This window comes from Paroedura picta, chromosome 4, assembly GCF_049243985.1.
Source record: "Paroedura picta isolate Pp20150507F chromosome 4, Ppicta_v3.0, whole genome shotgun sequence".
NCBI classification, from domain to species: Eukaryota; Metazoa; Chordata; class Lepidosauria; order Squamata; family Gekkonidae; genus Paroedura; species Paroedura picta.
The window spans coordinates 137044371-137059032 of NC_135372.1; the positions used below are offsets into that span (position 1 = coordinate 137044371).

The 14662-nt window shown below is 48.8% G+C and overlaps 1 protein-coding gene across 1 annotated transcript in view; it reads left to right on the forward strand.

Moving 5' to 3' along the window:
- SS18L1 (SS18L1 subunit of BAF chromatin remodeling complex) overlaps nt 1-14662 on the forward strand; it is a 37485-nt gene that overhangs the window by 7224 nt on the left and 15599 nt on the right. Inside the window, exons 2-6 of the mRNA XM_077335776.1 lie at nt 2222-2298; nt 4741-4825; nt 8228-8372; nt 10424-10621; nt 12398-12562. Coding sequence (XP_077191891.1) covers nt 2222-2298; nt 4741-4825; nt 8228-8372; nt 10424-10621; nt 12398-12562 — 670 coding nt within the window. The remainder of the gene's footprint in view (nt 1-2221; nt 2299-4740; nt 4826-8227; nt 8373-10423; nt 10622-12397; nt 12563-14662) is intronic.

Below are 14662 nucleotides of genomic sequence, written 5' to 3' on the forward strand. Positions count from 1 at the left end.
TCTCCAAGGCCGTACCAGAAATATATAGTGCATGCACACTTCCCGAGATGCAATATCATGGAATGGAAATAATCAGTTCAAACTTATAGGTAGAGTTACTTTACTCTCACACTCTACCTAGCTCATGTGTGGCCAAACTGTGGCTCTCCAGATGTCTATGGACTACAATTCCCATGAGCCCTTGCCAGCACTTGCTGAATAGAGGCTGAATAGCCATCTAATAGAGAGGCTGATTCTGTGAAGGCTCAAGGGGGTGACAGGTGACAGTGGATGAGTGATAGGGTTGTGAGTGTCCTGCATAGTGCAGGGGGTTGGACTAGATGACCCAGGAGATCCCTTCCAACTCCATTATTCTATGATTCTATGATTCAGTCCTTCAAAAAAGCCATCTTTTCCATGGGGACTCATCTTTCTAATCTGGAGAGCAGTTGCAGAACCAAGAAATCTCCAGGCACCACCAGGAGCTTGGCAACCTTACCTGAGGCCCCTCTGGTCTAGCATATTATTTCACACAGTGACCAACTGGATGCCTCAGAAAGCCTTTAAGCAGGACATGGAGACCAAGGCTTCCCCCACTGCTGTCTTCCAGCCAATTCGGAGTGTGGACTTCTAATCTGGCAAGCTGGGTTCAATTTTGCACTCCCCCACATGCAGCCAGCTGAGTAACCTTGGGCTCCTTGCAGCACTGTTAAACCTGTTCTGACCAAGCAGAAATTTCAGGGCTCTCTCAGCCTCACCTCCCTCACACAGGGCGTCTGTTGTCGGGAGAGGAAAGGGAAGGCAACTGTAAGCCTTTCTGAGCCTCCTTCGGGTAGAGAACGGCATATAAGAACCAACTCTTCTTCATCTTTGTAATATACTGGTATATTGCCTCTGAACATAAAGGCTCCATTTACCCATCATGGCTAATATACGTTCCCATGTGCCCCTGCCAGCACTATCCCTGCTGTAAAGGATGACTCCCTTGTGCTTGTTCTGAATCTTCCGCCCACCAAATCCATAGTGTGCCTGCACATTTTCTTATTAAGAAAGTGGGAGAAAAAAGTTTCCTTTGTCTGCTATAAATCTCTTATCATTCCCTCCCCCCTTTGGTCATCTTTTTAATGGGGGGAACCCCCACAACCAATCTCTTTAGGGAAAAGAATTCTAAGTGTTCTGCCCCCTTGGTGAATACGTCCCTATATGACACGATTTAGTTATGAGATCGCTTGTTCCACTGAATTGTTCCATTTATGTTTTCTTGGCATAGCAGAAGGATCCAGATCCCCTCTCTGGCATCTCCAGTTAAAAGGAACTGGTTGAAGAAGAAGAAGAGTTGGTTCTTATATGCCACTTTTCCCTACTCGAAGGAGGCTCAAAGCGGCTTACGGTCGCCTTCCCATTCCTTTCCCCACAACAGACACTCTGTGGGGTGGGTGAAGCTGAGAGAGCCCTGATATCACTGCTCAGTCAGAACAGTTTTATCAGTGCCGTGGCGAGCCCAAGGTCACCCAGCTGGCTGCATGTGGGGGAGTGCAGAATCGAACCCGGCATGCCAGATTAGAAGTCCGCACTCTTAACCACTACACCAAACTGGCTCTCAGAGACCAGTGTGAGGAGATGATCCTGACCTTGATGGACAGATGCTCAGGCTGAGAGCCAGCCTGGCATGGCAGTTAAGATGGAGAGGCTGATTCTGTGAAGGTTCAAGGGGGTGGCAGGTAACAGTGGATGAGTGATACGGTTGTGAGTGTCCTGCATAGTGCTGGGGGTTGGATTAGATGACCCAGGAGATCCCTTCCAACTCTAGGATTCTATGATTCTAAGAGTGGCTGCCTGTGATCTGGAGAGCCGGGTTTGATTTCCCATTCCTCCACCTGCAGCCAGCTGGGTGACCCTGGGCCAGTCACAGTTCTCTTAGGACTGTTCTCAGAGAGCAGTTCTGTTAGAGCTCTCTCAGTCCCACCAGGGTGTCTGTTGAGGGGTGAGAAACGGAAGCCGTTGGGTAGTAAAAATGTGTTGTACAAATAACTAGCTTCTTCAGTGTGACACAGCTTCATGTATTCAGTATTCTCAAGTATTTTAACAGTGATTAAAACACATGCCTGAAGGTCAGGTGAAAAACAAAGATTGCAGAAAGTTTTGCATAATAAAAGGAGAATGACCTCTGTGTTTTGTTTTGATCATATTTTTCTGCCTTTGATCTTTGGATCTTTTTCTTTCTTCTTCCTTTTAAATGCAGATGTTGGATGAGAACCACCATCTAATACAGTGTATTATGGACTATCAAAGCAAGGGCAAAACAGCAGAATGTACTCAGTGAGTATTGATGCTTGTTGAACCGCTATTTGGGCTACTCTGTGTGTGTGTGAGAAAGAGAGAGAGAGAGAGAGAAACCTGTTATTTTGAGAACACCTGAATCAGTTTCTATTTTTAAAGGCAGACTCTTTGACCTGCTGATTTTGAAATAAACCTTTCAGAGACATAACCATATCCCTGTTTAGGTTCTTGAGAAACAAAGCACATGTTTTATTTCTTTTAAAAGAGTGCCATATAGAGTATGGAGCAGAGTTGTTCTCTATTGCCCCGGAGGTACGGACCAGAACCAATGGGATGAAATTAATTCAAAAGAAATTCCGTCTAAACATCCGGAAGAAGTTCCTGACAGTTAGAGCGGTTCTTCAGTGGAACAGGCTTCCTCAGGAGGTGGTGGGTTCTCCATCTTTGGAAATTTTTAAACAGAGGCTGGATAGCCATCTGACGGAGAGGCTGATTCTGTGAAAGCCTAAGGGGGTGGAAGCTTACAGTGGATGAGCGATAGGGTTGTAAGTTCCTGCATAGTGCAGGGGGTTGGACTAGATGACCCATGAGTTCCCTTCCAACTCTGTGATTCTATGATTCTATGAACTGGTCTCCTTGAGGATGCATACACAAACCAGATTACACTAGCCCTGTTATTAAGTTAGTGAACAACCTCAAAATCTGTGCTATCCTTGGTTTTCTTTGAGTACATGTGTTGATTCTCATGTGAAATTCAAGGTAGAGGCAATTCAAGGTAGAGGCAACTCAAGTAGAGGCAACTCAAGTAGAGGCAAGCAAGTTGATTTAAGCTCCCATTTATCCAGGTACCGGTCTTTGGTTTCACTTGCAGATGGAACATATGTTGGCAATTTTTTACAAACTGATATGTGCATGTACATGCATGATGTACAAGCATTCGCTGTGAGGTGAAGACAGGATGAGTATCCATGTAACACAGCCATCATTTGCAACTGGTTTGTCTCAAATGCTGTAGCTAAGGGACCTGCCCCCCCCCACCCCAGAATTACAACTCATCTCCAGAGATCAGTTCCTCTCGGATTCTTTGAGGACCCTGTCTTCCCCAGGTTCCACCCTGCAATCGCCAGGGGTTTCCCAACCTGGAGCTGGCACCCCTTCATCCCCACCCCTTCCACCAGGGTCTGGGAAGAACATGGCAGCCCAATGTTCACCCTGACATGAATGCAGCCCATTTAGGGCAGAATTGACAGAGGTCATATCACGGCATTGGGTTCATCTGTTGGGGAAAGGCTGCCATGGGCTGGGACTGCCTGTGCTTGGGGGTGCTGTTTGGGTCTGGTGACATTCTGCACCTTGAATGAGAGAGCCATTGTCATTCAGCTCTATGATTCTATGATTCTAAGGCCCAGGTCTTCTCCGGGAGCTCATTCCACCAGGTCGGGGCCTGGATGGAAAAATGTCCTGGCCCTGGTTGAGGCCAGATATCACCAACTGGTTGGTATTTGCAGAGCGCCGTGCTCTTTGGGTGGTGTAGATAGAAAGGCGGTCTCTCGATACACATGTCCCAGACTGCGAATGGCCTTATGGGTAAGAACCAATCCCTTAAACTTGATCCTGAACTCAACCAGTAACCAGTTCAGCTGTTGGAGCACAGGTTGAATGTGTGCCCTCCGGGGCGTTCCAGTAAGGACCTTGGCTGCTGCGTTCTGGACCAGTTGCAGTTTCCAGAGCCAGGTTAAGAGCGAGTTGCAGAAGTACAGTCTAGAGGTGACTTGCATGGATGACTGTGACTAGCTGTTCTGGGGCCTAAGGAGGTGGTGAGCTCCCCCGCACTGGCAGTCTTCAAGCAAAGGTTGGATGCACACTTTTCTTGGATGCTTTAGGATGCTTTGGGCTGATCCCACGTTGAGCAGGGGGTTGGACTAGATGGCCTGTATGGCCCCTTTCTAACTCTATGATTCTAAGTATGGTGCTAGTCGTTTGGCTTCGGGGAGGTGGAAGAATGCCAGCTGTGCTACTCTCATGACCTGTGCCTCCATGAACACAAATTTTTGACTGACAGTTGCGCCCCATCCATACCTGGCAAGCACGATTCCTTGCTTGGACCTTTCTTACTCAGCCAGAGGATAAGTTAAAATCCAAATTGTCATAAGCTTAAATTGAGAATTCGCCTAGGCTGTCTCCCGCTCAGAGCGGAGTCGAAGGGGTGCCAGATAATAATTAGTTCAACATAATTAGGTAAGGAGGTCAACGGAACTTTAGATGTTCATTTTCGGGGCCGGAAGCATAGGCCCGGTGAAACAGCTCTTGCTTATAAGCCCTGTGGAACTGTTCACAGAATACCAAAGGCAAGTTAAATTAGATATCAACTGAAGTCCTGTGGAAGCAAAAGAGAGATAATAAGTTAGGAAAGGATGGAGAAGCTTTCTAATGTGGCTCATCTTTTCCAAATGTAAGTTATTATTATTTTTTTGCCTACAGATATCAACAAATCTTGCACAGAAACCTGGTTTACTTGGCAACGATAGCAGATTCTAACCAGAATATGCAGTCCCTGCTTCCAGCGGTAAGGACAACCCACCAAATGTAATTTGATGAGAGCTCCTGTGTTGGTTTGGTTGGTTAAAGTGTGAGATTAGGAATGAAGGCGAACCCCCACTCCACCCTGAGGCTCAGCTGATTGACTTTGGCCAGACATTTACTCTTAGTCTGTTTTAACCTACCTCACAGGGTTGTTGTGAGGTGAGATGGCATGGAGAGAAACCTGTCAGCCACCCTGAGTTTCTTTATTTATTCCTTGGGAAAAGGGTGGGATAAAAGTTAGATAAATTGGTGGTGTTTAAAGATGCTAATAACTTGGAGCTTTTGAATGGGAAAAATGAATAAATTCCTGGATTCACCCTCTCTCAGGCAGCCCAGAAGAGCATCTTTCTTCTCTTTTTTCTAGCCTAGCCCCAGCCTGGTGAAATGCTCTCCCAAATGAGATCGAAGCTCCGTGGGCCCATGAATGGTTCTGCAGGCCTTGTAAAGCTGAGCTGTTCCACCAGGCCTGTGGCTGAGGCCTAAAAACATAGCTGAACTATGTTGGCCTCCCTGTCAGAGCTCCAGTTATAGACCATCATGGGCTGGGAGAACTTCCTGACACCGCTCTCCTTCTTTTCCAATAGCAATAATGATTTAATTGTTTTATTATTTGTTTATTTAATTTATATACTGCCTTATCCAGCAAACCAGCTGAGGGTGGTATGTGTAAGTTGTTTTTAAGCTGTTTAGAAGATGATGTTGGTTTTAATACCCTGCTTTTCACTGCCCGAAGGTGTCTCAAAGCAGCTTACAATCGCCTTCCCTTCTTCTCCCCACAACAGGCACCCTGTGAGGGAAGTGAGGCTTAGAGAGCTCTGACCGGACTGCTCTGTGAGAACAGTAGTATCAGGACTGTGATGAGCTCAGGTCACCCAGCTGGCTGCATGTGTAGGAGCAGGGAATCAAACCCAGCTCTCCAAATTAGAAACTGCCGCTCTAACCACTAAATCACACTGGCTTTTTAAACTATATTTATTGTTTATTGCTTTATATATACTTTATTTTTGTATGTCCACTATGATGCCTTGAGCCTAAAGAGAAAGGGCGGATAATAAACTGAATTGTAAATAAATAAATGAATGAATCTCCGCAACTGCCCTGTGAGGTAGGCTAGGCTGTTAGAGAGTCACCCAGTGGTATATTCTTGGCAGAATAGGGATTTGAATAGGGATCTAAACCTTTCCAGGCCTAAGCTGATCACTGCATCACACAGACTTGGGGGAAAATGCTGCTCTTAAGGTCTTTATATCAAGGACATGCAAAGTTCTTTCCTTCAACCATCATTTGAATGTACCTAGAAGAGTGAAGGAGATGTGATTTTGGGGTGGTTTGAGCCCCAAACACTGCTCATTTTGGAAACCAGGCATATCTTTCCCTCGAGTTAGGACTTGTTGCTTATCTCAAAGAATTCTGGGTCAGGAGCCACCACTGGGATGCAGCCAGCTCCCTGCTGCTCTTGCAGCTGGCCAGTTTATTTCCTGCTGATGTGGTAGATGAGATGGTGGCCACGCTCTGTAGCAAGTAGCAAAGGAGAGTAAGTAGGCCATCCCCTGCTCTGGAGTTATTAAAAATAGATATTGTCTATATTCTCGCATGTCATCTGCCAAGGTTTATAAGACACTGTTGCTTGATTGAGCTATTTACTTGTCAGTGAAGTTAAGAATGTATTATTGCTATTATTATTTGTTAAATTTCTATACTAACTTCCCAGTATGGCTCAGGGTCGTGTACAAAGTGGGTTAAAGTTAACGGTAAATTAGAAACCAACACAATACATTGACGTTAACAGTGTAAAACAAAATGAAAACAGAAACTGGCAGCGTTAAGCAGTAGCAGCCTCCAGATATTCACGGTCCATAAGCCTCCGGACTAGGGCCAAATTCCACACACATTGGATAATGCACTTTCAGTGTGCTTTGGCAGCTGGATTCTCCTGTGCAGAACAGGACAATGTACTTCTAAAGTGCATTGAAAGTGCATTATCTATTGCAGTGGTCCCCAACCCCCGGAGACCGGTACTGGTTCGTGGATCAGTCGACACCAGGCCACAGCTCCTCTTCGTCCTCCTCCCTGACTGCTGCCTCAGGGGCTGCCCTGCCACTCTGCTGCCAGCTCACCTTTGGTGCTCTCCAGCGGCCGCCATGACTGGGGCTCCCCCTCAGCATGGCACTGCACAGCTGCTGCTGGAAGCGCCCCCCAGTGGGCAGCGGGAAGTCAGGGGCGCCGGCAGGAAAGCTCAGGTGGCGGTGTCCCTCGGCAAAAGAATACCTCCCTCACGGGCCTCAGTAAAATTGTCAAGCATTGATCATTCCCCAGTGATAAAAAGGTTGGGGACCACTGATCTGTTGTGTGTAGAATAAGCCCGGGTGTCACTCAGTATGGGTGTTTTGCAGAGGAGGGCCATAGATTTTATTAAGTCATTGGCCCAACCAAAAGCTTTGTGGAAGAGCTCCATCTCTCAGGCCCTGTGGACAGGGCCTGGATCTCCTCCAGGAGCTTATTCCCCGACTGAAAATGTCCTGGCTCTGGTTAAGGCCAAACGTACTTCCTTGGAGCGGTTAGAATTGGCAAAGCAGAGTATTTTTCAGGGGACATTGGAAAGGATGATTGGGGTGGGAGAGGGGGATCTGGTAACTGTGGGCCAAACTGACACAATTCGTTTTTTGAGCTGGGTTGAGAGGTCAAACACCAGGTTGAGAGGTCAAATACCTCTTGCTATGGTTAAAATGTCGGAATACCATCTGGGAAACCCAGCTTCAGATCCCTGCTGTGCCAGAAAGGTGCCCCTCTTTCAGCCTAACCTACCTCGCCTGGTTGTTGTGAGGATAAGACGGAGGCGAGGAGAGCATTGTCAACCGCTTTGGAGGAGAAAGGCAGGACATACAGTAAGCAAAGAAATCATAGAACACGGAAGCTTTCTTCACCGTTTGTGAAATGCTTCATTGAATTCCAGCGAGTAAAAAAAAAAAACTATTGACTCGTGGCATTGTTTGTGCACAACTGTGTCCCACAACAAAATTCCTTCTATATATTTAAAATAGGCTATAAAACGGCACAGCCACCTTCATCCCCCCCCCCTCTGGACTTCCCGTTCTGTTGTCTTGAATTCTAAAACTCCTATAGTACGTTTCCTCCCAGCCTTGGGTTCTGCCTGCTCTGCTTGAGCAAAAGGTGGTCGTATGTGCTGGACTGCCAACTGGAATTTGTGAGCGGATGCGTTCTGATTCACTCCCGAATCAATAAGGCCCACAGCAACAACAGCCGGGGTCCTGCCAGACTGCAAACGCTCGCCCTTTCCCTCCGTGTCGCACACGACATCCCAGCCCGTCCCCCGCTTGAGAACCCTCTCTCCGAAAACCCCTGCTTCCTTGTTTCCCATCTGCAGCCGCCGACGCAGAACATGAACCTGGGCCCGGGAGGGATGAATCAGAGCGCGTCCAACCCATCGCTCCATTCGCAGAGCAACCTCAGCGATGCCATCGGCACGGGCCTTCCGCCGTCCTCCCTCATGCAGAGCCAGATTAGCAACGGTGAGCTTTGGGCGGTTGCCTGGCAACAGCGGCCTCGCGGAAACGCCGCTTTCGGATGCTGCGTTTGATGGCTGTCGATGATGGGGCCGCTAGAGCCAGTGGAGAGCCTTGGCCGGGGGTGGTGGTGGTGGTGGTGGTTCACCGTGCACACATGGGTTCCCGCTGGCACAGTTGCTGCTGTTTATTTTGTTTATTTACTTCTCATATGGTGTGTGTAGGATAGCAAGGAGATCCAAGGGTTGTATGGCAGCTGGGCGAGGGAACAGGCTTCCTCGGGAGGTGGTGGGTTCTTCATCTTTGGAAATGTTTAAACAGAGGCTGGAGAGCCATCTGACGGAGAGGCTGATTCTGTGTAGGCTCAAGAGAGTGGCAGGTTAGAGTGGATGAGCGATTGGGATGTGAGTGTCCTGCATAGTGCAGGGGGTTGGACTAGATGACCTATGAGGTCCCGTCCAACTCTATGATTCTATGATGTTTGGAGATGGTTCGCCAGGGCCTGCCTCCTTGTCATGACCCCTAGTGTTCTCTGGAGCAGGGGTAGTCAACCTGGCAGGGGCTCCTGGGAATTGTAGTCCATGAACATCTGGAGGACCACAGGTGGACTACCCCTGGTCTTGGCTATCCAGCTCAGGGCTTGCAGGTGCTGCTTGTATCCTGCAGTGGGGTGTTGTCTCTTGGAGGAAGGATTGCCAACTCTCGGATGGCCCCTGGAGATCTCCCGCTATTACAGGCAAATCAATTCCCCTGGAGAAAATGGCTCCTTCTGAGGCTCCACCTCCCCAAATCTACCAGTATTTCCCAACCGATATCTGGCAATTCTGTAAGGAGGGGTAAATTACAGGGTGGCCAACTCCTGGAGATTTGGGGGTGGAGCTTAGGATGGAGATGGAACCTCAGCAGGATATAACACCACAGAATTCTACTTCAAAGCAGCCATTTTCTCCTGGAGAATTCATCTCTGTACCCTGGGTATCTGTTGCCATTCCAGATTTTTCTGTGGAATTCATCCCTTTGCATGAAATTGGGGTCACTGTGGGTGGGCAGGATCATCTAGTCCAACCCCCTGCTCATATTCACAACTACATGCCCACCTACAGTGACCCTGATTTCATGGCCAAGTGAATCCCCACCACCACCAAAAATCTCCAGAATGCTTCCTGGTTTGGAAGGAATTCACTTAATGTCCCACAGTGGCAACCAGCAATTCCCTGGGCATGCAAGGAAGGGCCACAAGAGACAAACCCTGGCACATCCCTTCCTGCCCACCCACTCAAAATCTGCCTAAGTTCATAAAATCATCATTTCTGTCAGATGACTATCTAGCCTCTGCTTTAAAACATCCAAGGAAGGAAAACTAACCACCTCCCGAGGAAGCCTGTTCCACCGAGGAACTGCTCTAACTGTCAGGAACTTCTTCCGGATGTTTAGCTGAGAATTCTTTTGAATTAATTTCATCCCGTTGGTTCTGGTCCGACTCCCTGGAGACTGAAACAGCTTTGTGTGTGTTTGGCCTTTGGCTTCTGTGTTTGGCCTTTGCTCAGAAATAAGTACATGAAATCCATAGATTCTTCATAACCTGTGTTCCCTGCATCCAAACAACCCGTGAGTAGGGAGGGGCCGTGGCTCAATAGCAGAGCCTCTGCATTCAGAACACCCAGGTTCAATCCCTGGCATCTTCATTTTAAGAAATACGAAATTTCATGAGTTTGATCCCAGCAGCCAGCTCAAGGTTGACTCAGCCTTCCATCCTTCCGAGGTTGGTAAAATGAGTACCCAGCTTGCTGGGGGGCAAACGGTAATGACTGGGGAAGGCACTGGCAAACCACCCTGTATTGAGTCTGCCATGAAAACACTAGAGGGCGTCACCCCAAGGGTCAGACATGACTCGGTGCTTGCACAGGGGATACCTTTACCTTTATCATGTGATAAACCTTCCACCAGAGACCCTGGAGAGCTGCTGCCATAGACCATACTGCCCTTGATGGGCCATCTGTCTGGGACATCGTAAGGTGCACATGATTTCTCTTGTTTCCCTCCTTACTTCCTGCTAGGTCCCAATCATGTGTCTATGCAACAGTCAGGACAGAGCACCATGCCCACGACCTCCCTGAGCATGACCGTCAGCAGCCACGGAAGCGGACCCGGCTACAGCCACGCGGTGCCTGCGTCTCAGAATGTACCAATGCAAAACCAGGGCACCATAGGCAACTATGTCTCGCGGACAAACATCAACATGCAGTCCAATCCCGGTAGGACAGTTGTGCTGTCAGCTTGTCACTGGGAAAGGTTGCGGGGATTGAGGGATGGGGGCAAGCTAGGGCACCAGCGCTGTTCACGGGACTAGGGGGAGGGGCAGGGAGTCTCGTTCAGGGCAGAAGCATGAAAATTCTTTGCTTCAGTTTCAGCAGACCCCTAGGCCCAGGAATTATGCAAGGGGTACAAAATTATGCATGGGATAGAGAAGGCAGAGAAAGAAGAACTTATCTCACCATACAAGAACTCATGGGCACTCCAATGAAATTAATGAGCTGTAGGTTTAGAACAGGGAGAAGGAAGTCCTTCTACACCCAGATAGCATGTGGAATTCTCTGGCGCAGGAAGTAGTGGTGGCTTCAAGCATCGACAGCTTCAAGAGGGTATCGGAGAAGCATACGGGACAGATGTCCACCAGTGGCTGTTAGCCACAAGGTCTATATGGAACACTCTTTTTGGTGCCTGGGGGGCAACAGTGGGAGGGTTTCTGGAGTTGTGGGCCTCCTGATGGCACCTGGGTTTCGGCCACTGTGTGACTTAGAATGTTGGTGGGCCACTGGCCTGATCCAACTGGCTTCTCTTATGTCTGGGGCAGTGATGCTCTGTATTCTTGGTGCCTGGGGGGCAAGAGTGGGAGGGCTTCTGGAGTTGTGGGCCTCCTGATGGCACCTGGGTTTCGGCCACTGTGTGACTCAGAATGTTGGTGGGCCACTGGCCTGATCCAACTGGCTTCTCTTATGTCTGGGGCAGTGATGCTCTGTATTCTTGGTGCCTCGGGGGGCAAGAGTGGGAGGGCTTCTGGAATTCTGACCCTGCTGGGACCTCCTGATGGTTTTGGCCACGATGTGACACAGAGTGTTGGACTGGACGGGCCATTGGCTTCATCCAACACGGCTTCTCTTGTGTTCTTATGACCTGTATATTCGCAATGGGAAATATATCAGCTCCCCAGGAACATGTTGGATTAGGAAAAGGGGAGGCCCAAACACACAATCCCCGGGTGTTCCCAGTCAGAATTAGAGCCCATATACCTGCTTTTTGAAGGAAACATCCACAGGAGTTCAGTTACAAAACTACCTGCAGGGTTTGCTAAAAGGACAATTTGAAACTGCAACAATATAGAGCTGCTGGGAACGCCAAGCTTTGTCTGACCTTCTTACAATCATGCAAAGGGCACAATTGTGTCCATTGGAACCCCAGTGATTTCAGAGGAAATCTGAGCCTGTGCTTCTCTTTTCCTCAATGAATCGCTTGTCCCGATCCTAGGTGTGTTTGTTCCAGAGATAAATAGGGGTTTCAAGTAGTCATGTTCATTCAGAGGAACATCTCCTTAAAACCCAGGGTCAGTTTGAACACTCTCAGGAGCGTAGCAGTGATGCTTGGTTATAATTTTGCCTTCAGTAGATCCTTCTTCTGAAACCCAGTTGGAGGTTTGGGGCTTTCTGAGGCTGAGTGGTGGTAGTTTGTGAAGGGGGGGTTATGTCCATGGACTACAATTTACCACAAGCCCCTGCCAGCATGGCTATATAGGGCAGGGACATTGCTCATTGGTAGGACATCTGCTTGGCATGCAGAAGGTCGAATCCCTGGCATCTCCAGTTAGGTTCTGGCAACAGAGGATGTGAAAGACCAATGACCCTGGAGAGCGCCTGCCAGCCTGAGCTGACAATACTGACTTTGATAGACTGATGGCTTGATTCAGTACAAAGGCATCTTCTCGTGTTTGGATTCGTCTATTTGAGAATATACCCAAGTTTATGTGTGTCTTGCAGTTTCCATGATGCACCAGCAGGCAGCCACATCGCATTACAACTCGGCACAAGGAGGGGGCCAGCACTACCAAGGCCAGTCTTCCATCGCCATGATGAGCCAGAGTAACCAAGGCAACAGCATGATGGGCCAGCGGCCAATGGGCCCCTACCGACCCTCACAGCAAGGTATGGATTGACACTGCGGGCTTGGGCCTTGCTTTTGCACATGGGCTGAGCCAAGAAAACGGCAAGATTTCCATGGATCCAGAAAGGCAATGTTGGTCGGTATGCTTCCTTCGTTTAGTTGTGCTTTTGTCAGAAGTGCCAGGAGGTGAGGCCTTTTGCTTTTGCTTTTAAATGACTTTTGGGAAAGGGTTTCAACTGAGTCTCCCTGAAGCTCAGAAGTAGACTCATCCCATTCTGCCCCCCCCCTTTCTGTTTCCCCAAAGGCGGCTGCAGTCCCAACCCCTTCTGCAAAGGAAGGGTGGCAGTGAATGGGCCTACTTGACACAGAAAGCGATTAAAATGAGGAATTGGCTCCCAGAGGATGGAGTGATGGCCTATCTATGGCTCCTAGCCATGGTGACTGAGGGGAACCTTTACAGTCAGAGGCACTAAGCCTCGGAATCCCAGAGCCAAGAGGCAACTTCAGGAGAAGTCCTTGGCCTCTCTGCCCTGTTGCTGGCCCTCCAGAAGAATTGGTTGGCCACTGTGTGAGAGAGGATGCTGGACTAGATGGACCACTGGTCTGATCCAGCAGGGCTGTTCTGATGTTCTTATGAAGGCCTCGGTCTCATGCTTTATCATTGGACCACCGGTCTGATCCAGAAGGGCTTTTCTTCTGCTTTTAGGAAACAATGAAAATGTCCCTTCTTGGAACATTTATGGTGGCTAGCAAAACTAGCTTTTTGTAAATGGTGTTTTTAATACTATATGTAGTATTTTGTAACAATATGAATATCTCTGAGTAGCCTGATCTCATTAGATCTCGGAAGCTAAGCAGGGTCAGCCATGAGTACCCATCAAGGAAAATGGGGTTGCTGTGTACAGGTGAACAGTGGCAAAGCACCTCTGCTTATCACCTGCCTTGAAAACCCCATGGTCCTCATGTCCCCAGGAATCAGTTGCAACATGATGGTATTTAATTAATAACATAGTGTATAATTGTCTATCATTGATACTAGTTGTTTGGGGGCATAGTTAATTAGATTTACCTGTCCAATCCCAACATTTCTCAAAGGAGCTTGGATCAGCATAACCGGTCATAGAATCCTATAGTTGGTACCCTACAGGCCATCTAGTCCAACCCTCTGCTCAATGCAAGATAGGCATAAAGCATCCATGATCATCCTTTCTTCCAGTTTATCTTCACAACAACCTTGTGAGGCAGGTTAGGCTGAGTGACAAAGAGAAAGTGGGCCAGGAATGGACTTCCTAGCTGGCTCCTGTGAGGATAACACAAGCCGCACAATGGGGCCACTCACAAACAAGATAGGGTCATTTATCCATGGTGGGTCACCCAGTATTCCTCCCAAAAAAAGCCTTTGAATATTAACCAAAAGAAAATGGGGTGGGGGGTGGGTTTCAAAACTGATATGTTTAACACTTAACATGCTCAAGATAGTATAAAAAGGTGAGAACAGCTCTGAGTCAATTCAGTGTTCCCCAACCCCCGGGCCGCACCCCGGTACTGGGCCATGAAGCCCTCGGTACCGGGCCGTGGCGGGGGGGGGGGAGGCGCCGGCACACCAATGGGCATGCCTCCCCCACCCCGCAGCGTGGCGCTCGCTGCGCTGGGAGCGATCGGCTGCTTTGGCGGCCGAATCGCTCAAGCCAAGGGGAGGCATGGGTGCAAATGAGCCGGTGTGGCAGCTCTGCGCCTGCGCCTTTGCGCCCGTCGGTCAGCACTGCTCTCCCTCCCCCCCACCTCTGGTCCTTAGCCTGAAAAAGGTTGGGGAGCACTGAAAAACTGGGGAAGCGGTGAGAAGTGAGTTTTCGTAAGTTTCCAAGAGCAAAGGAGATTGGGGTGTACCCTGGAGATTGGGGAGTGCATTTCCAAGTAGTCCATCCCACCCAAGATTTCTCACAGGGCCCCACGCTGTGTTCAATAATTGGGCTTGTGATGGTGTGTAGATGGACTATAAGCCATCTGAAGAGGTCCATCGCCTGCTACCCAATGCATTCTTCCTCCACCTCCTTCTTCCGCTTGGGTAGGCCAGGCCTCGCGTCCCTTTTTCTGCGAGAAACCTGTGTTTCATTCCCGCTCCCCCTGTCCAAATAGACAGA